The sequence below is a fragment of the Balearica regulorum genome, chromosome 5, assembly GCF_011004875.1.
Source record: "Balearica regulorum gibbericeps isolate bBalReg1 chromosome 5, bBalReg1.pri, whole genome shotgun sequence".
Classification (NCBI taxonomy): domain Eukaryota; kingdom Metazoa; phylum Chordata; class Aves; order Gruiformes; family Gruidae; genus Balearica; species Balearica regulorum.
The window spans coordinates 24959072-24981615 of NC_046188.1; the positions used below are offsets into that span (position 1 = coordinate 24959072).

Here is a 22544-nt window from a genome sequence, read left to right on the forward strand (position 1 = left end):
GGTACTTGGGCTTGGGTGCCAAAACATTCAGTGAGAGCTGAGCCGAGCCTGCACAGGAACACAGTCAAAGGCTTCTGGGTTTCCTTTCTTGCCCGACAGGTTTGTGGGCTGGAATTCCTGGGTGCTTTCTGCACTGAAGGTGACTCAGGTGTTGGGTTTCATTTGGGATGAGTGGAATGGGATTTACTCCACTTGCAAGGTCCTCACAGTGAAAGTACAGGTCTGATTCTGGTTTGGAGGGAATTTGGGGTGGGATTCCCTTTAGAAATAGCCTGCAGCTGAGGACTAGGAAAACACCTAGGGCAGTGTCTGAGGATGGGAAAAGGAAGGGAACACCATCATTTTCAGCATACAGGAGTGAGCTGGCTGTGTCAGCTGACCATGCCACAACCCCCTAGCTTTGCTCTGGACAGCCCTTTATTATAAATTCTGCAAGACTGCTGCTAGACATAAGGAAGAGGTGTAAGTCAGCTGTCCTAGGTAGTAATTCTCTTGTCATTGCAAGGGGTGGCAGAGTTGCTGACTGTTGGTTCTTGCAAGGTGCACAGGACCCAACAAGGGTTGGGATTAAGCTATCTTCTATCAGAGACTAGCTCTTATTGTTTATATCCACGGCACTGATGATTATGCCGTTGCTCTGAGGCAGCTGCAAGGAGAAGCAGGCCTGCTAGGTTAGTAGCACACTCTGTACACTGGTTTCCTGATGTTCTTTCTGTAGGTGGTAGAAAGAAGAAGCCCCTGTGGGGAGTCCAGAATTGGCTCAATGCCTCACAGTTGTTTGTGGCCACATTGCCCAACCCAAAGCCATACAAAGGGGACTTCTGATAATTATGGATGCTCCTGCTTTAATCTGCTACATGGAGATGCATCAGATAGATAGAAAAAAAAACATAGAAGTAGCTGCAAACTTTCCAGCAAAGGCATAGCTCCTATAAGTCATCCAGGTTACTTCCAGGTCCTCTGCCCTTCTTCCCATCCAGATGAAAGTGAGACAATAGTACTAAGGCTTCCCACTGGCACAGAAGTCCTACTCGAGCTGTAGCTGTTGTCCTCTCTGACACTCCAGCTTACTTGATTTTATGAGTAGAAGGGCTTTAAGCTTGCAGCTCTGCAGGAGTATCTGGCTGCCGGGATGGGTGGCTTACTTTGAATGCCTCTAACTCCAAGAGAGCTTTGTTTATTCTGGTTATTGTGGGATATGGACCCATGTCCACTTTGAATCTGCAAAAGGAAAAGAATTTTTGAGTTACTTTTGAGTCAGTAGTGAGCACAAGGGTAGAGCAGTGTGCTGCGCCTGCCCAGTATGGAAGAATCTCACAGGCTGGGGTACTTTTGATTAAAAGAAGTTCATCCTTGAAGGTTTAAAAACAAATGCTAGAGGAAAGCTTAGTTAGTTCTTCCGTCCTCACTAGGCTTTTATATAGTGTGTGGCACAGGGTGAGAAGGCACTATTTCCTGGGAATCGTGCAGCCACTACTTGCACAGATTTAAGGCTTCCAACAAATATAGTCAGATTAATCTTTTCCCCCTGTCTGCAGTGTACATCGCAAACTGGGAGAGAGGATGTGGAGTGCAGGCAACCTTAGCTTTTCTAAGGACATAGAACAGGTTTCCTCCAGGGGCCTCTGAAGACAGAGCCCAGCTCCTTCTTTCCAAGAGCTTCCAAAAGAGACAGTATTTATGACATAGGAAAATTCATGCAGAGAAGAATCCATAACTGGATAGGGCAGGCAGAAGGGATGCTTTCTTAACAGGCACAAGGAGAAGCAGAAGACAAGCTCTGACAGCCCAGCACAAGCAGTAAGAGCACCTCAGGCTTAGCCTTAATTACCTTTCAGCATTGGCAACTTGAGGCACCAAGCACAGATCAGCCATGGAAACCTGCAAATGTAGCAGAGAAAAGGGGTCAGAGTAACTCAGAGCCTGTCCCATCATGCTTCACTGTGGTGGCAGGCTTTGACAGCAGGATAGAATTTATTTTATCAGCCAGTACAGAGGAGTTGTCACAACAACCCCATTCTTTAATCCAGCATAAATAATACAACAACAGTACAAGGAAAGGAACATCATAGGAGTCACTAGGAGAAACAGCCATCAGCCTTTAGGGAGCTTCATATTTACCAGCTGATGATTGTGACCTCAAGGACACAGTGCTTCTATGGCAGCTGCCTCTGAGCAAACAAGTCTGCTGGCAAGCTGCAGAGGGAGGCGATGGAGGGAGGAGGGAGTTTGCAGGGATGGGAACAGATGAGTAAATTTTGCTTGTTTGCACTGCAGGAGTATCAAGCAGCTCCTGCCAATGTCAAGACCTGATACGTGATAGGGCCTTGGCACACAGGCTCAGGGACTTGCAGTCTGAAAAAGAAGAGTCAAGGACGATACAGCTAGCTGCCTATCTGCGCAGAGGCAGCTGCCCCCACCCCAATCCCCAAGTCACAAAGCTCTGGGTGCCTTTCAGAGCACACATTATTCTCCAGCATGAGAACTCGTAACTAGCCTTTGCCCACCAAGGGCTCCAGTTCCATAAGGCTCCTGCTGGACAATCCTCTGCATCACAAGTAATTGCAGGAGCCTGCCTTTTTGCCAGGCTTTTATAGGAAAAATCCAATTGCCTGCTGAACAGGACTACTAAATGGAAGAGGCCTGAATGGCCTCTAGCTTGGTAAGGGTCAGAACAACTTGTATGTGAGCTCCCTGAAATCTGTCCATGTTAAAATTGGATGAACAGAGCAGAAAAATACAATACAACTTTGTTAAAGGTTCTACAGAGCAGGGCTAAGAACTGAACCTGTGTGTCTTGAGCCAAGCTTTGCCCCTATGACAGGACATTGATGGCCAGAATCTGGCCATCAGCAGGTTATAGGCAGGGACAAGTAACTCTGCAACTATTTGCAAGTCGGTAATAGCCTAAGTAGGATCCATGCAGCTGTTTTTCTTATGATGAAGGCACTGCACGTAACTGCAGGCACAGGATAGGGTTGTGCTGTGTCTCTACAACCTATTTCTTTTCATATTTTATGGAATATAGTGGGATTTTCAGTTCTCCACTGGTACACAACACTCTCTCAGGTACTTACTTCATCCCCCACACAGTAGTGCCCAGCAGTGTGCTGCAGAATCTGCTCCAGAGCTGCCAAGAGAGGTGATATACTGGAGTGAGGCATTGGAAACTCATTTGAAAGGGCCACCAAAGAACTTTTAGACTGGGAATTACGATCAAAGTCATTTTGACCCTGAGCTGAGTGTGAAAAAGGAGCAATTTGGGACAGAATCTAGAAGCATAGTTATAGGAGTCTTTAGGGTTCTTCAGCATTTGGGACCCTGGGTGATTTCACCTGTTTCAGGCAATGCACCTGAAATACTAAGAGGTGTATGAGATAGAGATATGTGAGAGTGGGGAGGGGAAAATGCAAGTGTTCAGTCAGTTTGTGTCTGTCCATATGTGAAGACGGGCCTGCGATTCCAGCACATGGGGGAAAGGGTTTTGAGGAAACAAAAAGCACTGTATTTCTCCCAGGGAGGTAAAGAAATACTCTGCTACTTGCTAGATTCTGTGGGAGTTTGCCATCAAATGTATTTTGTCTGATGACAAAAGCATATCGATAGAGATTGATAGAACTTTAAAGCAAAACGCACTAGTTTGGGAGCAGCTGGGTGGAAAGGAGAAGTGCTGTCATGCATGAGGCTGAATCAACTCCTGCAGTGTACAGGATGGCCTCAGGCTTTCCCTCTTCCATGCACAGCAGTGGAAGCACACTGTGGGCAGTATCTTTCCTCTGAGGTGCTGGAGTGCTACCAGCAGGGCAGGACCCCAACACACCAGCCTAGGGAGATCTGTTGTTCAGCTTGAGGAGGAAAGTAGGACCCTAGTGGTGCAGAGTTTAGAAGGGTCAGTCCAAGTCCTGATCATTTTGGATGTGGGACATACCTTGGAAGCCAGATGTGATGCAGTGCTGAGCCCATTCCACCTTTTTCTCACCCATTTGTTTCAGGACACTTAGGTTCTGTGAAGGCAAGTGATCTCCAGGTTAGATTGACTGCCACTGGCTGGATCTTACAGAGGAGAGGGGAGGTGAGGACGTGCCAAGCCTGAATCCCCAGCCTGAGTTCGGCCTGCTGGGTCAGCCCTGACCTCACCCTCAGTGAGCCACGCACCCTGCTGTATCTCTCTCCTGGCACTATCCTTTTGTAACAACTGCCCGGGTATCCCTTTGCCTCTGCCCTTTCGGTTATTCAGTTGTCTTCCTAAAACGTATTAGATCCTGCAGTGAAACTGCATGGGTTCAGCTGTTTCTGGAAAGAACCCTGGAGTACTATAGGGTTTTCTTTGTAGGAAATACTGTATTGTTGCCATTGGCAGATCAGGAAGGGGCTAAGCAGAGATTTCATTTGCTAACACATGGTCTTAAGGTCTGCTGCTCTATTGGCTGGCAGCAATTTAAAGAGACTGAGCTTTTCAGAGACACAGACTCCTGGAAACCCATCCTGGTTTTTCATTTGCATGTATATGACAAGGCAATACCTGGAGTGGCTGAATGCCGGAAGCAATGTGATCTGCTATCATTCTGACTTGGGCTCTCTTCTTCGGATCTTGGGGCAGGAGCCTGGGGCTAGGACGGGTGTCTTCTAGGTAATGAATTATAGCTAGCTGTAATGAACAAAATATAAGGGGAGGTATTGGAGAGGCAAGGAGAAGTTCACATCCTGAACACATGGAAAGGGAAGCTGATCCAAAAGAATACAATAGCTTCTGAATAAAGTTTGTTACCAATCCAAGCAACAGAATATCCCCTTCGATGTCTACTTGTGACCTTGTCACTTAGCCCAGCTGTAATTTCAGGCAAACCCTGGCATAGCCATCTGACGTGGTTTAGCCCCAGCTGGTAGCTAAGTGCCGCTCGCTCACCCCTCCCCGGCGGGCTGGGGAGGAGAACGGAAAAACAACGGCAAAGCCTGGAGGGTTGGGATAAGGGCAGGTTACTGGGACAGCAAGGGAGAGGGGAACTATCAAGGACAGTGCTGGTAACAGAGAGTAACAATGGGTGATAGCAGAGAACGATTTTACCGATCCGACAACCGACCGGATGCTCAGCCCGTCCTGGAGCCACGCCGAGCCTGCCCCTGCCCGACTGGCCCCCTTTTATGGTGAGCATGACCTCACATGGTATGGAATAGCTCCTTGTGAAATTAACTCTATCCTTGCCAGAACCAGGACACCATCTAAGTCAGACTACAAACTGCGCCATGAAAGGTGGAGTTACGAACCAAAGCTGAACTGAGCTTAAAACCTTGACAGCAGTTTCCCAGCAGAGGCTATGTGCTATGTCTGTGCCCAAGTGGGATTGTTTATCACAAATGCCACCTCTTTGCCAATGCACAGATGAGAGTTTTAGGCAAAGAAATGGGGCAAAGCCATCTCCTCCAGACTGGCGGCAGGCTGGAGGGAATGGTTAACAGGGATGTGGCTGGTAACTTACTGACTGAGAAAGGGTGATCCCATCAATTTTCAAGGCTGGGACTTGCTGCATTGGATTCACTGCCTTGAACTCAGCAGAAAACTGTGGAAACAAACCTGAGATTACTGCACCAAGAAATTCTTCCTTGTTTTCTTCCCCTAGAACCCAATTACCAAATTATTTTACTTTTTTAACCTGGTTTTTCCCTCTACCTCAGTAGTAATATTTGCAGTAAGTTATGCTGTACTATTAGCCTACAGCAAGCTCTCACTGGGGCTCAGGGATCACTGCATCCAAGGCAAGATTGCCTTACTTCCTGATAAACCATCAATACAAAGCCCAGGATGGGTAGTATTGCAGCAGTGCCATTATTACCGTTCTAGTCTTAGCCCATACTGGCACATCGAGCCGGTGGTACTATTAGGTGCATGACTCCCAGCTAAGGCTTCCCAAATAAATTCTCAGTGAAGGTGTCTTCTGACAACCCACCCTTTCCTTTGACAGGCCCTTTGCAGCCCCTTACTGCATCATTTAGCATCTTTCAGACACCCCACCACCACACACTTTCTGGTGTTAACTGAGTCAGGTCAAGTCTGTGTTTAAACTGCAGTGCAACTTCCCTGAGGTCTATGTGCCAGATATGTTCAGTTATATCATGCTAAGCAGGAGCAAAAAGATCTTCAGCCTTATGAAATTCAGTCACAGATATTTAAGAGAGAAGACCTTTATTCTCCTGCAGTCATCTCTCTTTATCCTACATGCCAGGGAATACTGGTTTAAATTACAGAGAAGCAGTGAGGAATTCAGCGATTCTGAACTTTCTAGAAGTGATCCCAATTCTCCTAATGATCCCCAAGTTCAGTACCCCCAGAGAGAGCAATGGTAGCTGTATCTTTACCTGCTGTCCCCCATCCTTCAGGAGGCTCACTGGCACCAAGTCGTATGCAATCCCTTTCAGAGCCAGTGCTAGAGAGAACAGAGGGTACAGCTTCAGACAGGCACACTGAGATCAGTTTCATTGGTAATGGGCTCAGGGAAATGTTACCATCTCCATTTGAAAAAGAATGGCTTTAAAACCAAAAAAGACCCTATCCCTCAAGAAGGGTGGCCTGAGTCCACCGAGACGATAGTGTTCTGGCAAAATAAGGACCAAAGTACTAAAGATCAGTCCTGGCAAAAACACTGTATTATTCAAAATAAGCTTTGCCACTCTTTGCAGCACAGCCCCCTCCTGAGGGGGCTTATACAGGGCAGAGGGGCCTGTGATCACCTGCAAATCCTTGCTTAAGGCTGTCTCAGCCCAAGTAGGGACCATTCCCAGCCCTGCTTAGCTCTCAAGAACTGGGCAGACCAGAGTCTGAGGAGTATCACTGTGAAAACAGGGTAGGGCCCTTCTACATAATGTGGAAGAAGCAGCCATCTGCATCATGTTAGCTTTACAAAAGGGGTAATTCCCTCTAACTAGCTGCAGGCTGAGTGAAGTTCTCCTCCGTTCCTCTCCCTTCCTCCTGCTCTGGGTAGGCTGTGGTATTCCCTTCCCTCCTACTCCAGAGGAGAGGGGGGGAAATGCCTCACTGTTCTAGGATCATGTTTGCTGATCTCTCTCTTAATAAGTGACTGATTAATTTCATTAGTGAAGGAGAGGATACTGCAATAACACCAAGAGAATAAAACAGAGATCAACATGGGATCTTACCAATTCTCACTCTCCAAGAGCAGGAACTTCGGAAATAGCCGTAAAGTATCGGCTGAGAAGAGAAAGACAGATAAATTGGTTATATGGTGGGAACACCAAGGTATTTTAAAGAGAACAATGCATGAACAGAAGGCATTTAAGGAACTGTAAGATAGGGCAGAGCAAGGTTTGGGGGAGAGAGCACTCCTTTCCAAAAGTGACTGTTCCTGTTTTGGGCGTACAGGTAGCGTCACTGTCATTCATGCTGGCCCTCTGAATATTTAATTGCATCTGATGTTTCCAGTGATGCACGAATGACCTTAAATTTATCCCCTACAATGCTTCCCTCTTTGTCTCTATCAGATGTTGCTAACTTTTATCCCATCCTGGATTTTTAAAGCAAATTCCCCACTGATTATGCCAAGAACCTGCACTGGGTGTTTGCATGGCATGAAATGGCTTTTACAGCCACGCAGGGCAGGGCAAAGCCTCTTTCCCAATGAGAAGAGCTACTGCTGCTCCAGATGAATGCGAAGAGGGCAGACAACTCATCTCTACGTGAACTCCAGCACTGAGGCAGCTTTCATGGACCCTTCCACCCTATCCAAGCTCTCACCTTTTCAGATGCCATGGTCAGTGTATGCAATCTGCTCCAGGAAATAAAAGCAACCTCTTTGCTTTCCCTTTTAACTCGGCTGGGATGGGGGGAAGGCTTCTCTCCTAAAGCCAATTAGAAAAGGACTATGCCCCCAAATCTGTCCCCAGGCCATGAAAACCAGCCAGTCAGATTCAATCCTGAGTGACTACAGTTAGCTGCGTCCACATCCCTGTTTGCTGTGCTGCAGCCCTGGCCCTGATACCAGAACAGTTGACCAGCTTTGAGGTTGGAAGCTCCATTTAGGAGCCATCCTTATTGCCCTAGCTTCCTGTCCAGAAATAAAGAAGATATCTAGAGAGCTTGTCAGGCTCTCAGCAGTTGCTAATGCAGAAAGATAGCCCTGGGGAACAAAACAAGGAAATTGAAGCCACGTGCAGAATTTCTGTTTCGCTAGGGAACGACTGCCAGCTCCCTGAACAGGGCTGCCTTCGTGGGGAGGTCCCTCAGGGTCCTCCTGTAGCCCTTCTCAGTGCTGAGGGTTTTCTACATTGCATGCCTGGGAGAGGCTGCTACTCTGCTCCCAGGCCAGCTTTGTGCAAAATATGAAGCTCGCTTTTTTGTGTTACGGTCTTTTCTTTCCACACAGGAAATTGGTACTCATGCATGTCTCTAAATAAGCCTGTAATCATGTCTCTCCTTCCTTCCATAGATCCCATGGCATGCCAGGATGTGTCTCCACCCTCCCAAAATGCATAGAAATTATACCAGACTGACAACAGCAAGGCAGAAAAAAACAGGCATTTGCTCACTGACACACAATCTGTCAACAGAAAACCAAAGAGACCCTGAGGATCTCTGTGCTCCAGTCCTCTTTGTAAACTCGATTCTTCTCTTACAGTTTAGATTGGTTCAGATGATAACTTTAAATGAGATATGCATTTGATTAAATTACTCTAGTCAAAGTTTACTGGAGGAATGGTTTATAAGTGAGGAGGGAAGTGATGGCAGTATTGGCAACACTTTTGCGAACAAAGTATTTACTGATTTTCTTAAATTCTCTGCTCCTGGAATCAGGGCATTAGAAATCTCAGCTGTGCTTTTTTCAAATGTCCAGCCTGCTGGGTTGTAGGGAAAGAAACAGAAACTATGACTTCAAAAGGGAAAGACACAGCATTCATGACATACTATTTTTCCTTGTTTTTCCTGGGGACCTTGCTGATGATTTTTTGGCTCAGAAATTCATATCCTTCACCACATCTGTTCTGGACTCTGGCCTCTCAGCTGGCAGAGACGTTTCTCCTGATTCTCTCTGCAGTTCTCTGTTGGTTTTGCAGTCTGCGCTATCATTTGTAATAAATTGGGCTAAGCTAATTGCTTCGCTCTATAATTTCAAGGCCCTGGGGGATCCCTCAGCTGGGAACTGTGTCCCCAGAGCCTGAGGCCTGGAGCGATCTCTTAAGTTCATGCTGTTTTGCTCCCAGCGGCAGGGCAGATCACAGGCAAAACAATCAGCTAAGTAAAGACTAGAGACAGCAGGACTGTTTTGCCCTCAGTGGACAGGTCCCACAGTGACATTATAGCTAGTCTTCCTCAGAGGAAGATCTAAGCACGGGCTAGGGGAGTGGTGAGGAAGAACTACCTCCATTTACAACCCTGTGGGGTACAATCCCCCTAAGCTGCAGCTTTAGACTGGTTGGAGCTGGGATGATAGCAGGGGGACAACACTTGCTTCATGTCTACTGAGATTTCTGGTTTGGTTCTGTTTTCATTTCCAGCATCGGCAGTGCCGTGAGGAAAGTTTGGGCTTAAATCCCAGTCTAGAGTAAAAATCTAGGAAATGCCTTTCACTGTTTAGAAAGATGGGAGAGACACCCCAAACTTTGCATGTTGAGCCCTGATGTTTCCAAGCCTGTTTGCTTCAGTATGGTGCCTGGATACCACATCCTTCCAGGCTATATTCAGGACTCACTTGGAAAGGCAAAGCCTTTCTGCCTCTTTCCTGAGACCCATCACTCCAAGCAGCCTGCACGTGCAGACTGATGCAGAGCAGGTGCCCATGTGGGACACGAGAGAAACCTGCTCCTTGGAGGCTTGCATAGGGGAAACCTTGGTGTCTGAAAGGCACCACGTGTGTTCTGCTGGCTCGAAATGTAAAGGTATAAGCAGAAGGTGCAGGTTTGCTCCTAAACGCTCAGAATCTCTGCAGCCGGCATTAGTGTTAACAGCTCATATGGATAAACTATCTTAAGTAAACACCACTACTGCTTTGAAAGGCATTAGTTTTATTTAGCGTGGGGGCAAATTCCTTGCACTCTACTGAGACAGAGACATGGGTGCAGGCCAGGGCAGGGGACATCTAAGAGATGCCGTGCATGGGGGTGCAGTCCTCTCGGTATCCACCACCCTGGCCTTCCCGGGGAGTCCGGGGCACCAGAAGCTGATTTAGGCCGCGATCCCAGGCAGCTGCCGAGGCGGGCGGCAAGGCTAAACCGAGCGAGACCCGCGGCGGCCGAAGGCGAAGAGCCGGGTGCCCCGCTCCCTCCAACTCTGGCGCCGCCATCGCCCCCCGTTCCCCTCCCGCCCGGCGGGGACGCTCGGCAGGGGGAGCTGGGAGCCAGCACTGCGTACCTTGGCCGCGGCAGAACTCATCCCGGTGGCTACAATGTCTGCCTCAGACTGCCCCCAGCCGCAGGGCCGTCCCCTCACCTCAGGGCTCGGCTGCAGCCGGACAGCCGCTGACCCGGCAGGACTACACCTCCCAGCGTGCCCCGCGCTCCGCCCGCCCCGGACTCCGTCTCCCAGGATGCGCCGCGCCCGCCCCGGCGCTGGAGTCCCGCGGATGCCGGCGGCGGGGGGTGGCCAGGCCGAGCCGGGCCCGCGCGGCGGCCCGCTGCGGCAGCGGGAGTCCCGCCGGCTGCCGGCGCGCCCTGCCGCCCCTCCCGCTCCGTCTGCGGGTCCGGCTCGCCCGGCGGCGCTGGCCCTCGTCACCCTTCTCAGCTTCGCCTCCCGCTTCCACCGCCTGCCGGAGCCGCCGCACGTCTGGTACGGGCCGGGGCGGGGCCTGTGCTCCTCCGGCTGGGCATTGCCCCGGGGGCGGTGGGCCTGGCCCGAGACCCTGGTTGTGGGTGGGTGTCCGCCTGCCTCCTCCCGGGAGGCGCCCTGGAAACAGCCGGCTTTGGTCCCAGCGCCCGGCCCGTCGGAGAGGAGTGCGCTCAAACTCCCAGCCTTCGCTCCGTTCCCCCGCCCCGTTACTCAAGCACCCGCCCGCCGCTGCCTTGCCCGGCTGGGCAGGGACCCGTGTGCGTTCCAGGCAGGTGGTGGGATGGGATCCAGGCAGTGAGGGCCCCGGGAGGGCGCTGCGCTCTCTGTCCGGCCCGGCCCCGCTCCCACCGCTGCTCTCGGGACGTGTTGCAGAGAGGGAACCGCGTCTCGGGGCGGGGGGGCGGGTTGGGGATCTGTGGGTTGCAGGCTGGTTTTTTAACGTCTCTGAGCACAACCTGGAATCGGACGGGCAGACTAGAGGGTTTGGAGTGCCAGTATCAAACTCTTTAAGGACCTTGCCTAGAATGGCACCGTCCTGGTTTCGGCCAGGATGGAGTTAATTTTCACACGGAGCCGGGACAGGTGAGCCGAGCTGGCCAGGGGGCCACGTGACGTCATGCTCCCATAAAAGGGGGGCAGTCGGGGAGGGGTGGCTCTGGGATGGGCTGGGCGTCCGGTCGGTCGTTGGGTCGGTAAGTTGCCTTGTGTTATCCCCCGTTGCGCGTATTCTGTTACAAGTACTGCTGCTGTTATTTCCGTCTGCCTTTGCTGTCCCAGTAACCTGTCCTCACCCCAACCCACGGGTTTCACCTTTGTTTTCCCGTTCCGCTCCACGTCCCGCCGGGGAGGCGTGAGCCAGCGGCTGCGTGATGCTCGGTGGGGGCTGAACCACGACAGGCACTAACCCTCTATGTGATGTAAAGCATAAGTAAAAAGACCCTCCTGGATTTTTTTTTTTTTTTTTTTTTTTTTTACTGTCTTCAGCATTATAGCAGGTTGTTTTTTTCCAGTTGGGATGAAACTCATTTTGGGAAGATGGGAAGTTACTACATTAATCGGACCTTCTTCTTTGATGTCCACCCCCCCTTGGGGAAGGTAAACTGCTTTTCTGTTACATGTTTTAGAAGCCACAGGAGTGGGCCAACAAAAGTCTTCCCCATCCTCCCAGCTGAAGGATGTGATAAACACCAATACCTTTCCTGACTGTTGTTGGCATCATAGTAATTTGCATTCTCTATCCAGAGCCTCGGTTTGCATTTTTTTTCTTTATGAAGATGCTTTGAATGTGGTAAAACAAAACAGTATTACATGTTGGGTATTTGAAAGGCTTAACATTAAAAAATGAATGTGGTACTTATGTGGTTTGGAGAGGATATTTAATAGAAGCCTACAGCTCAAAGGAACGAAACAGTTCCTGATAGCTTGTGTGTAAATGAGACTTCTGAAAGCCTTGACTTGTTATTGTGTAGTCAAATAACTTGTTCTAGCAACATTGTGTAGTGTTGCTGAAGGTGTGCTCCTGCCTCAGAAAGATTATCTTCCTTTCGGGGTGAATCTCTTTAAACTGTAGGAGTAGGGAGCTATGGGAGAGTCTACAGAGACAGAATTCTCTCTGCTAAATCCCACACCTGGTATTTCTCTTGAGCTTGCAGTGTCCTTATAGTCAGCAGCTAAAGTCCTTTTGATCTCTTCTGATTTTGCCTTTAGATAAAGGGTAATATGTATCCATATGAATTCTGTATATAAACTCTTGTTTGGATGATGCATCTGAATTAAGTAGTTATCCTCTGGATCAGACTTGGCTTCTATTAAAATCTTACTTGCTGCTGGCTTGGGTACTCCTCCTTCCAAAGTGATTTCCCTGACCTGTTTTTTCACCTTTCCTCTTCAGATGCTGATTGGACTTGCTGGCTACCTTAGTGGATATGATGGTACATTTCCTTTCCAAAAGCCAGGGGACAGATATGAGCAGCACAACTATGTGGGAATGAGAGGGGTAAGGCTCTACAGGCTAATATCAAGCTGGTTAGCTCTTCTGTGCTTTTCAGTACAGAGTGTTATGTCATAAGAACAGCTGTCCTGGATTAGATCAGAGGTCTCTTTAGCCTTGTGCCTTATCTTTAAGCTTCTTAGAGAAGTGTTAGTGGTTGTATTGTGAATAAGTCTTAATGTCTCGCTGTGAGAGGCCAATAAGAAAGTAAGGTGATTATTGAGGCCAATCCTTGCTAGTAATTAGTGGGACTACACTCTTGAGTGGAACAGATATCTTGCCTGTTCTGCAAAGGGAACATTGCTGAGCTTGGGCTTCTGCTCACTCCATTGCGCCTGGCTGCTCTGCTGGAGAGCCAAGGATGTCAAAAAGCCAGAATCATCCACTGCCACCTGCAGTTTGCAACCACCAGTGACACTGAGCTGAGTAAGCTGATGGGGGAGTGTGTGAAATTGCTATTCAGAGTGGTATTCTGTCTAAAAGCCTGGCTGTACTGCTATCTAGGAAGACCAAGAGCGGTAAAACTGACAGCAGATAACACCAGCCAAAAAAAGAAACAGTGGCCAATTGCTAGTGCCTAGAAAGAAAGATTAAAAATTGGGAGGGTGTATTTTCTTGGTTTACTTTCCGGGTCTCCAGCAATTCATGGTTCTAGATTCCCCTGAGCCAAACGTGGGAGAAGTGCTAGAACCAGACATGGAAAAGAGCACATTTTACTGTGATGTTGCTTTCTTTTGTTTTGATTTCTGTTTTTCCTCCTCTATCCTCAGTCTCATTTGTGTAGGGCAGGTGATACTGATCTACTAAAGATGTAAGGTACAGGTGTATTTTGTTCTTAAATTTCATATAATAATATCTTGTTAAAATAAGTTGAGTATGGTGGATGTGTAGTGCACCTACTTGACATATCTTTTTATGAATATCTGGTGTAGTCTAGCAACAGAATGACTTGAGTGTTGTTACTGACACCTCTAGAGACGACAGAACAGAGTAAGCAGCTGTCCTTTTCTGAACAGTACCTTTGTTCGTTTGGCCTTTGTCTAATGTTCTTAGTGAGACAGTTCAGCTACTGCAGCATCTGTTGTTGGTAGGTGTGGAAGATGAAGGAAGGGAAAGGGTGTGGGTGCATGTTCACCTTGGGGGGGCTATAACTGCTCCTGTGATCATCTTTTGCTGCAGTTCTGTGCGTTCCTTGGCTCCTGCCTGGTTCCCTTCGCCTACCTCATAGTGTTGGAACTGTCAAAGTCCCTGCCAGCAGCCTTACTCGCAGCTTTCATACTTATTTTTGGTAGGTGTTCCTGCTACAGCAAAATTGAACAGGTTAATTTTTCAGAGAATATAATTTCTGGATCATCGTGTGTTACCTAGCAAGGCGATATTGGGGTTAATGAGGGAGGTTCCCGAAAGCAAAGTAATTCTACTTTATATGTAGAGGCTTTTTAATTGGTGGTCCCCTTGAGAATTTTACATTCTTGTTTAGTTCATAGGTATTTGTTATGCACATAACCACAGCGCTGGATTACATTTCACCTCAATTTTAAGAATTTTTATAAGATGGATCATCAGGAATGATTTTGCCCACTAGTGAAATATTGATGTCTCCCATATGAATTATAGAGGCATTTAACAGCCTACTGCATTACTGTGGAAGAGTTCACAGTAAGAGATGAATGAAGTTCCTTGTTGAATTGAGCCAAGTAGAGAAATTAACATTGCAAATGGAGTTACCCAAATTGGGGTTTTGTGAGGACACAGATATTGAGGCATGGAGACTTAAAATATCCAAGTCGTATTCATTTTTTATGGGTAACATCTGAAAGATGACTTCTCCTCTAGCATCCTTTGGCAACATGCTGGTGCCTTAGTAGGTAGATCATTGCTCTCTGTAACGCTTGCCATCTGAATATGTTAGCAGCACCTCCCAAATGGTGTTTAACAGATACTGTTGTACTGCCTGGGTTTTGTGAGGTTTTGTAGAAGTTGAAATGTTCTGATCTGCTTCTGTTTCTAAAATTTCCCTTGTTTCCCTTGTCTTGCCTGAGGAAATTGGCTTCCTGCAATCTTAGATTCACTTTGGAACCGTAAGCCTTTCTCACATTGTTGTGCATCTGTTTACAGATACGGGCTGTATTACTTTGTCCCAATACATTCTGCTGGACCCCATTCTGATGTTCTTCCTCATGGGAGCTGTTCTGAGTATGGTAAAATGTAACAGCTGTGCAGATAGGTAAGATAAAGATGGTAATTTTCTTAAACTGTAGGTACTCGACTTTTACACAGGTAAAGTACTAGAACATGTCTACCACTTGGTGGTCTGGTGAATGGCTGAGATGAGGTTGTTTCAGGAAATTTGGAGGTGAAAATGGCTCATGGTAGGGGAGAGAAATTTTTAGCATGAGGGTTTGTGAAACTAGGGAGATAGTATGGTGGCTGGGGAAAACAGAGAGATTTAAATAGGTTAATTTAACATGAAAGGAAATTTCAGCAGAACTAGTGTTTATGGAACTGCAAATCTTGAAAATGAAGGTTAAAGCTTTTTAAAACTTAGAAAGCTAGTATAGGGCGTTGTAGGTCAGTGAAGGAGGAATGAAGGATAGTTGGAGCCTGTTCAAGGCTTTGCTCCTTGATTGCAAAAATATTAATTTGTTATCTTGAACCAGTTGCTTTGCCTCCAGGCTGGAGAAACACAGCTTACCTGTGACTGTAATCCTATAAGCACTTATAAAATCCTGCTAGGTGAGGTAAATAGTGTAATTTGTTGGGTTTAGAGAAATTGGTACCAAAAATTTGAGAGTAATATAGCCAGGATGTTTCTGAATAAAGCAGTTAAGTTGCTCAGGATATTTGCTATAGACCCATCCAGAGGGGGATAGTGATTTACAGGTGTTTGGATACGTCAAAAGGCTGCTTTGTGGCTGGGCTGTACATAGTTTCCTGACAGTGCATCCAGAATTCAAAGACATAAAAGCTTAGAATGCTTTGTTATATATGAGCAATTTTTGTTTCATGAAAGGAACTAATCATATCAATCTTAACCTGACTGCAGCACACATGGCTAAAATGCAGCCTGCAGCATCATGTGGGACGATCCTTGTCTACGACACACACCCCAGGGAATGCAAGCACTAAGTTACAGGGCAATGTTTGATTAGCTCTGTGTGCCTTAACCTGAACTTATTTCTCATGTCTTTGAGTTAATCCTGTTTTCAAGCTAGTTGATTTTATGCAAATTAAAAGCTGGCTCTAGCTATTGTGTTGCTTAGCAGATCATGGGGATTTTGTCTAGCCAAAATACAAGCATCAAGGCATCAGGAGTCAGTATGAAAAGGATTTTAAATTCTGCTGTCATCTTTTCTCATATTTTCTGTGTGGTTCAATTTTACTTTAGTTTGTAATTTGTTTGCTTTTTGCTGGAGCTTTTGTTTGTGCTGTGGGTAGATGTTTTCCACTATGGCCTTCCTACTTTAGAAAACAGTAGCTGTTCTTTTTCTCCTGCTCTCCCCCATGTCCTTAGCTTTCTGAGAGATGTAAGTTTGCATTTTATGGAGCAAAAGTCCTGTTTCTGTTTTCAGACCTTCCATATGTTGGGCTTTCTTCACACTAGAATTTTAGCTTATACATGGTGTCTATGTTCCCTTCCTTAAAGGGGAGATCTAGGGCTGCCCAGGCTTAAATGTTGGGCCCTTCTGAAGTCTGTATCAGGATCCTTGCATCGTTCTAAAATTAATGAACCTCATGGTTTCCTGGGAAAAAGATGGAATGTAATTTTGTGGGGTAGCCAATTTTCTGCTTGTTTTCCTGATTGCAGATGCCCATTCAAATAGCCATTACTTATTTACTGGCCTGCTCTGTCTGTCTCATAGGCCGTTTTCTGCCTCCTGGTGGTTCTGGCTGAGTCTGACTGGTGTGAACCTTGCTGGAGCAATGGGGGTAAAGTTTGTTGGCCTTTTTGTAGTCCTCTTGGTTGGCCTGAACACAATCTATGACTTATGGGACTTGCTGGGGAACCTCAGCCTGTCACTGGTGAGTGTCAAAAACTGTTCTTTGCATTAAGGGTTGCTTTCTTTTGTTTTGCTTTCTTTTACCTTTGTAATTCTGCTAGTTACGACAGCTATGGAACTAGCCAAACACTGATACTCTGTCTGCAGCAAACAGGGGCATCTGAGGTGGATGATGATGATTAAAGATGAAGGTACAATGGAAAAACTATTGCCATATGTTTAAAAACCCCCACATATGTCAGCAGGATATAATGTCATAAGAGCACAGCAGAAAGGTGGTTGTCTTTTCTCGGGAACAACTATTACCTTTCCAGTTGGATGAATTTTCTTTCAGGCTAGGTTAAAAATGCTCATTGGGAATGGCTGTACAATGGCCCAAAGCGAGATGTTGTCCAATGCTGTTATGTGACCTTCTGAGGAGTACGTGCTACCTCGCAGACAGGCGTGTCTTGCAGCACCTAGTTTGCATAAGCGACACAAACTCAGGCTGTGCTTCGCGAGAGTATGGGGGCACAGGCCGCATAGCAGTAGCGTGCTGTATTCCATCATGATTCATAGGCATGCTCTGCAACTTGCAGTCTCCATAGGCAGTCCTGAGGATGAAGGCAGCCATAGCCTGCTCAATTTCACACACATTTTGTTCTTATAAGCTCTAAGAAATTTGCTAGTGTGTTTGGGTGCCATGTTCTAATATATTGCATTTTATATTTGGGGACGGTGAAATCTAATATTTGGAGAAATACCTTGATGTACCATTTTCTGTCTTGCAACCAGCAGGAAAACAAATTCTTCAAGCACATCTTTTAAAAGGTGTTCAGTTCTCCTCTTGTCTCAGCCTCTTCTGCAGCTTGAAAATTCTATATCTTTCACTTACTGTTTTTGTCCAGTTTGTCTCATAAACAGTGGGGGTTTTGGGGGACTTTTTCTGTTCCTGCTGTGTGATTTGTTTTCTCTGATTAATGTGAGTTAATATGGGCTGCAAAGATGCAATGTTCCAGCTCCGGAGAAGCACTTCTTGAGCAAAGTCAGTTAATTGCATTTGAAATGGAACAAATCCATCATGTCTAAGCTTTGTGCCAGCAGACGGCTGCATAGTGATTTCATTTGTGCCGCTGGCAGCAAAGGCAGCAAGCCCCTGTGTGTTAGAATACGTAAAGAAATTTACTCCAGAAAGTAGATGCTTTCTGAATAACTAACTATGGCAACCTTGGTACTTGAGGAAGGGAAAAAAACAAGTGAGGATTAAACCCCTGAAAGCCTGAATAACATATCTCTGCATTTGTTAGGAAACTACTCGTGATTATTTACATGCAAGGTTTTGGGGACTAATTTGATCTTTTAGAATCCTCAGCTTATTTTGGTCCACCGTTCTGATTTTCTCAATGCTGTCCTTCATGCGCATTTTCTCTTTTGATGTTTTATTGAAGTCTGTAGTTAAGCAAAACCTTTACACAAAGATTGAAGCATATTGTGGTCATTGAAGCAGGGAACTGAAAATTAGTTCATATGCCTCTCTGCTGTGTAAATTTGGTTATGTACCATCAATCAGCATTTTTCCAAGTGCCTGGTGGTTATTAAGTGTTCTGCTTAAGTACTTGAGCTGAGCAACTGTTTCCTTTGTTGACTTCAGTAAGTTCTTAGTTTTGTACTGTGTTCAGCTCTTTTTCCATTACTTCTGAAATCTTTGGATCTGCTATTAAGGGATGGAGGATGATTTGCTTAATGATTATATGATAGGCACCATGTAAAAAAAAATATGGAAGATAGCATAGTACATCTGCCTTCATCCACTTTGAAGTTAGATGCGGACATTTAGCAAACAATTTTTGCTACTTAAGGTGTTTTCTTCTCCCACAGCTGTTCATTACCCACCCAGTATTTTAGATTACTTACTCTGCTACCAGCAGTGTCAGTAGGATGTGAATATGTAATTGCATCTTGGGCATCTGTGTACAAACCACCTTTCCAAGGGATTTAAATAAAATGCTCTGCTTTTGTGTTGAGGCAGCTAGAAACACTCACAGGTTTTCCTGCTGATTTTTCTGGAACTTTTGGCTGAGGACCGGCAACAGAAGTTGCAGTGTGAAAGCATCCTTGCTAAGTGAGCTGGTTTCTGTGAATGCAGTATATCTAGGTCTCAAGATGTGTACCGCTCTGATAAATCAATGTTAAGGTCCTTGTTTTCAAAGTATTGTCAAATGGGAGTTGCCCAACCTCCTTTGCCAAAGTTAGGCATGCCCAAGGCTTTTGAAAGTTAAGCCCTCCTATTGCCTGTTTTTTGTCTTCCTCCCAAGACCCTGAAATTTCAAGGTGCTCCAGCTTTTGGAGATGCACAACAAGGTCTGCCTAAGCTTTTACTGCTCCCTAGGCCTTTTTGAGGTAACTTTGCACCCTGCTGGGCTTACTTGTATGGTAGGCTTCTGCTATAGGACCGCTGCTCAGAGTCCTCTGAGATAAAGAGTGGGGTTGTTTCTGCAGCTGCACTGTTTGATCCAGGTTGTGTTTGTTACAGGTCATGTTTGGGAAGCATTTACTGGCTCGTGTACTCTGCCTCATCCTGCTCCCGCTTGCGCTCTACGCGGCTATGTTTGCTGTTCATTTTACAGTATTAAATAAAAGGTATTTCACAATGTTTTCTCCAGACAAAGAATCACTTGTCTTTGCTTTGAATTAAAGGCTATTGATTATGGAGTTCTCCATTTCCACTGTCAGAAGCACAGCCACAAGCTGTGTCTTTAATTCCCATCCCAGACTCCTGTATTGTTTTTAGAGAAAGGCCCTGGCCAAGCTTGGAGTGAAACTGAATTTGAGATTAAGACTTTCTGAAATGCCAAGCAAGTATCCTAACCAAACTCTGTCTCCTTTTTTTTCCTCCTTTCTTTCCTGGACCTGAAAATGTCTCAACTCCATTCCTTTTATTTTTGTTTTTGTAATTTTTTTTTTTTAAAAAAGGCATTGCATTCCTGAAAAAATGCTTTGGCCATGATTAAAAAAACCCAAAACAACAACAACAAAAAAACCCCCAAACTGTCTGAGTGTGCCCAAAGGGAGGACTTTTCTCTGAATGCTTGTAACCAAGTGATATTTTTTATGTGGAAAGAACACAACAACTTGTAAAATGGCCAAGTAATGTTTTTCCATATGCTAGCATTAAGAGATGAGGTGAATAAGTATTTTACCATTAAAAAAAAACCCAACCAAAACCAAAATTAAATCTGTTGTTTTTCAGTTTGTCAACTGATCTTACCACTACCCTCTTAGCAGAAATGAGACTTAAAGAGCCACAAAGACTTTGTTACATCTAACCTAACAGTGGGTCAGCTTATTTGTCATAAGAACACCTCCAAAGATAGTTGATGGTGCTTTGTGTACATTTTTGTGACCTCAGGTCCTTGCAGCTCTGGACAATTTCCTGCAAGACTGTCTCTATCTGCTGTGATTCACAACATTAGAGGTGTGTGCATCTAAGGGAACTGCAGTCATTCTTCTCCTGATGTCACGTCTGGTTTTTGTCTTCTTCCTTTTGTAAAAACAATTTGGTAATGCATGATAGAGCTTTGTATGCCTGTTTTGCCAGACTTTGAATTGTCACATTCTTTGGTCTCTTTTGTAGTGGTCCTGGGGATGGTTTCTTCAGTTCAGCGTTTCAGTCCCAGCTGATCGGGAACAATCTTCATAATGTCTCTGTTCCAGAGCGTGAGTGTCCAAAGGAATAAACAGCTTTGAGTGTTTTGATGTACGTGAGGGTTTAAATAAAACCAGCCTCTCCTGTGGGTCAATGCAGGACAGTGCAGATCATGCCTTCATGATCAGATCCATGCTGTCCCTCTGTGACACAGCATGCCCCTGTGTTGTATTCAAGCCCGCATATGAATTTAGGGGAAGGATGGCTCTGTGGTCGTTCCCTAATCCTCAGGTTGGCTAGGGACTGCTAAGCCTTTAATATGGTTTAGTTTTCTGATTACTTCAGCTTTTCTCTGGCTATTCCCTGCTCCAGAGCTGCTACTGGGAGAGAATCGGGTCACTTCTCCAAGACTCCTCCCGCTTGTGTTGGGAGGCTGTGAAGGAAGCTGTCTGAAGCCAGGGTATCAGCTCCACTCTCCCATAGCTGAGCTTGCCTCCCTTCCCTCTTATATTGCTGTAGGTGGAGTGCTTCAAAGCAGTCCCATGCTTTTCAAACTTGATCATGTTTTAATGTGACCATATACTCTTAATGGAAAGCTATCTCAAACATCTCATTACTGAAATGACATACAAAAGAACTAGCGCTTCTGTTTATGTTAAAACTAGGTGGGAGAATTTTCAGTGTTTCAGCCAAATGTTATGTAACAGTTTTACTGAATCATGGTTGGGGATGGAAGACAAGCTTGCAATGAGCTGTGTGGAGTAATGTGTCAAACAGGAAATGAGCTTTCATCAAAACAAAGCAGGAGAATGCATGCCTAATCGGAGTAATTGCAGACTAGCTGGGGGAGATAGTTATACGACAGTTGCCTTATGCCTTTTTTCCTCCTTCCTTCCCATGTAGACCTGGCATATGGGTCTGTGGTCACAATGAAGAACCTTCGGATGGCAGGGGGATACCTGCACTCCCACTGGCACCTCTACCCGGAGGGCATTGGGGCTCGCCAGCAGCAGGTTAGTGTGCTGTGGTAGTACTGCCTCTGCCTACAACCATTGACTCGCTCCCACTGCGCTTAGCGTTAGGTGCTGTTGTGACAGGAGCTATGTGTGCACAGCTACGTCTGTTTCTCTCTGTGCCGCAGCTGTGCACTTGGCTTGGAAGTCTGAGTAAAAAGGGTGCTTGAAAACACCCTACCACATTGTACCAGAGAGGTGACTTACAGTAACAAGGGTTCGTTATAGTGGCAAGACCACCCTCCATAGATGGAGGCCAAGAGAACTTAAAAATAATCTTCCATAATGAAAGTGCTGTTGTTACCTCAAGGAAGGCTGTAAAACTTATGTTTAAACCAAATGCATTATCTTACAAGTTTCGTTGCTGTGTTTTAAAAGCAACAGAATAGGGCTGCTGTGTGTTGTTTTTCGCTCCTGCCACTGGCCTCTGACCTTACATGAATTACTCCCCTTTTGTGCCTTGCTTTCCTCATCTGTCACTGAAGAATTTGTAAGGCTTTGCTCATTAAATTAGGTATCTGTATATTTGCAAGCTAGCTGTAATTAAACTGTCTGAGCTCTCTAAGAGCTCCTGATTAAATGATTAATCAATAAGTCAAAGTAAAAATCAGAAATCATGTAACTATCGCTGATTAAGTAGTACAAAAATTAATTTCTTATTTTTGTCCATCATCATCAAGCTCCACAAATCTTTGCAGCTTCTGCAGCTTTCCCAAGATGTATTTTGCAATATGCATGTTAGTGTCTAAAAATTGTTCTGAGATCCTTGAAAGACAGTTGCCAGAGAAAAACAAGTGTTTGTTTTTTAACTCCCTTCAGTCTCTGTGGTGAGGAAGAAGTTTTCAGAAATTAAAACTTTGCCTCAATCTTCTATTCCTGCTGTCCTCCTCAACCAAAAATTCTAATACTGTCATGTGACATTGATGTTTATTAGCATAGATGGAGATGTCATACCAAAACTGGCTCAAGGATAGGCAAAATTCAAGTGCAGAGCATACTTTATGACACTGAAAGCAGGGAAAGGGTATTTGGAGAGGATGCTGATGGGAGTTTCCTTAAGGGTAAGTGGGAAAGGGTGGAGATTCCCCCCCCCCCCCCAAATCTCTGTGCTCCCTACCCTGGAACTAGGACATGGGTAGGGGGC

The 22544-nt window shown here is 45.9% G+C and overlaps 2 protein-coding genes across 9 annotated transcripts in view; one reads left to right on the plus strand and one right to left on the minus strand.

Moving 5' to 3' along the window:
• Positions 1-825: 825 nt before the first annotated feature.
• Positions 826-10483, minus strand: GSTZ1 (glutathione S-transferase zeta 1). Of its 4 annotated transcripts, none has more exons than XM_075753806.1 (9): positions 10358-10483; positions 7153-7204; positions 6355-6422; positions 5478-5558; positions 4523-4648; positions 3929-4004; positions 3078-3130; positions 1832-1881; positions 826-1221 (listed from the first exon to the last, which is right to left on the minus strand). In XM_075753806.1, the coding sequence occupies exons 1-9, from the start codon at positions 10376-10378 to the stop codon at positions 1095-1097; spliced, it is 654 nt and encodes a 217-aa protein (XP_075609921.1). In that variant the 5' UTR covers positions 10379-10483; the 3' UTR covers positions 826-1094. The 4 variants fall into 4 exon arrangements, with proteins under 4 accessions (XP_075609921.1, XP_010299648.2, XP_075609922.1 ...); XM_010301346.2 differs by lacking the exon at positions 10358-10483 and adding an exon at positions 7748-7875; XM_075753807.1 differs by lacking the exon at positions 4523-4648.
• POMT2 (protein O-mannosyltransferase 2) overlaps positions 10392-22544 on the plus strand; it is a 29794-nt gene continuing 17641 nt past the window's right edge. For 3 of the 5 annotated variants that reach the window (XR_012835618.1, XM_075753802.1, XM_075753803.1), the window contains exons 1-9: positions 10392-10771; positions 11782-11866; positions 12663-12767; positions 13941-14049; positions 14880-14988; positions 16625-16784; positions 19275-19381; positions 20376-20458; positions 21291-21400. Coding sequence is in view for 4 of the 5 variants with exons in the window: in XM_075753802.1 (XP_075609917.1) it covers positions 10392-10771; positions 11782-11866; positions 12663-12767; positions 13941-14049; positions 14880-14988; positions 16625-16784; positions 19275-19381; positions 20376-20458; positions 21291-21400 (1248 nt within the window). In the remaining variant the exon portion in view is untranslated. Of the gene's footprint in view, positions 10772-11006; positions 11354-11781; positions 11867-12662; positions 12768-13940; positions 14050-14879; positions 14989-16624; positions 16785-19274; positions 19382-20375; positions 20459-21290; positions 21401-22544 lie in introns of those variants that run through there. The other 2 variants (XM_075753804.1, XM_075753805.1) reach the window with 2 other exon arrangements.

Excerpts from the sequence above, each read along its gene's own strand:
- GSTZ1 (XM_075753806.1), bottom strand. The coding sequence starts at position 10,378 with ATGAGTTCTGCCGCGGCCAAG. Across the intron at positions 6,423-7,152 it reads CTCTTGGAGAGTGAGAATTG|CACTGGCTCTGAAAGGGATT; the intron begins GTAAGATCCCAT and ends TGTTCTCTCTAG. Across the intron at positions 4,005-4,522 it reads CCGGCATTCAGCCACTCCAG|AACCTAAGTGTCCTGAAACA; the intron begins GTATTGCCTTGT and ends TTGCCTTCACAG.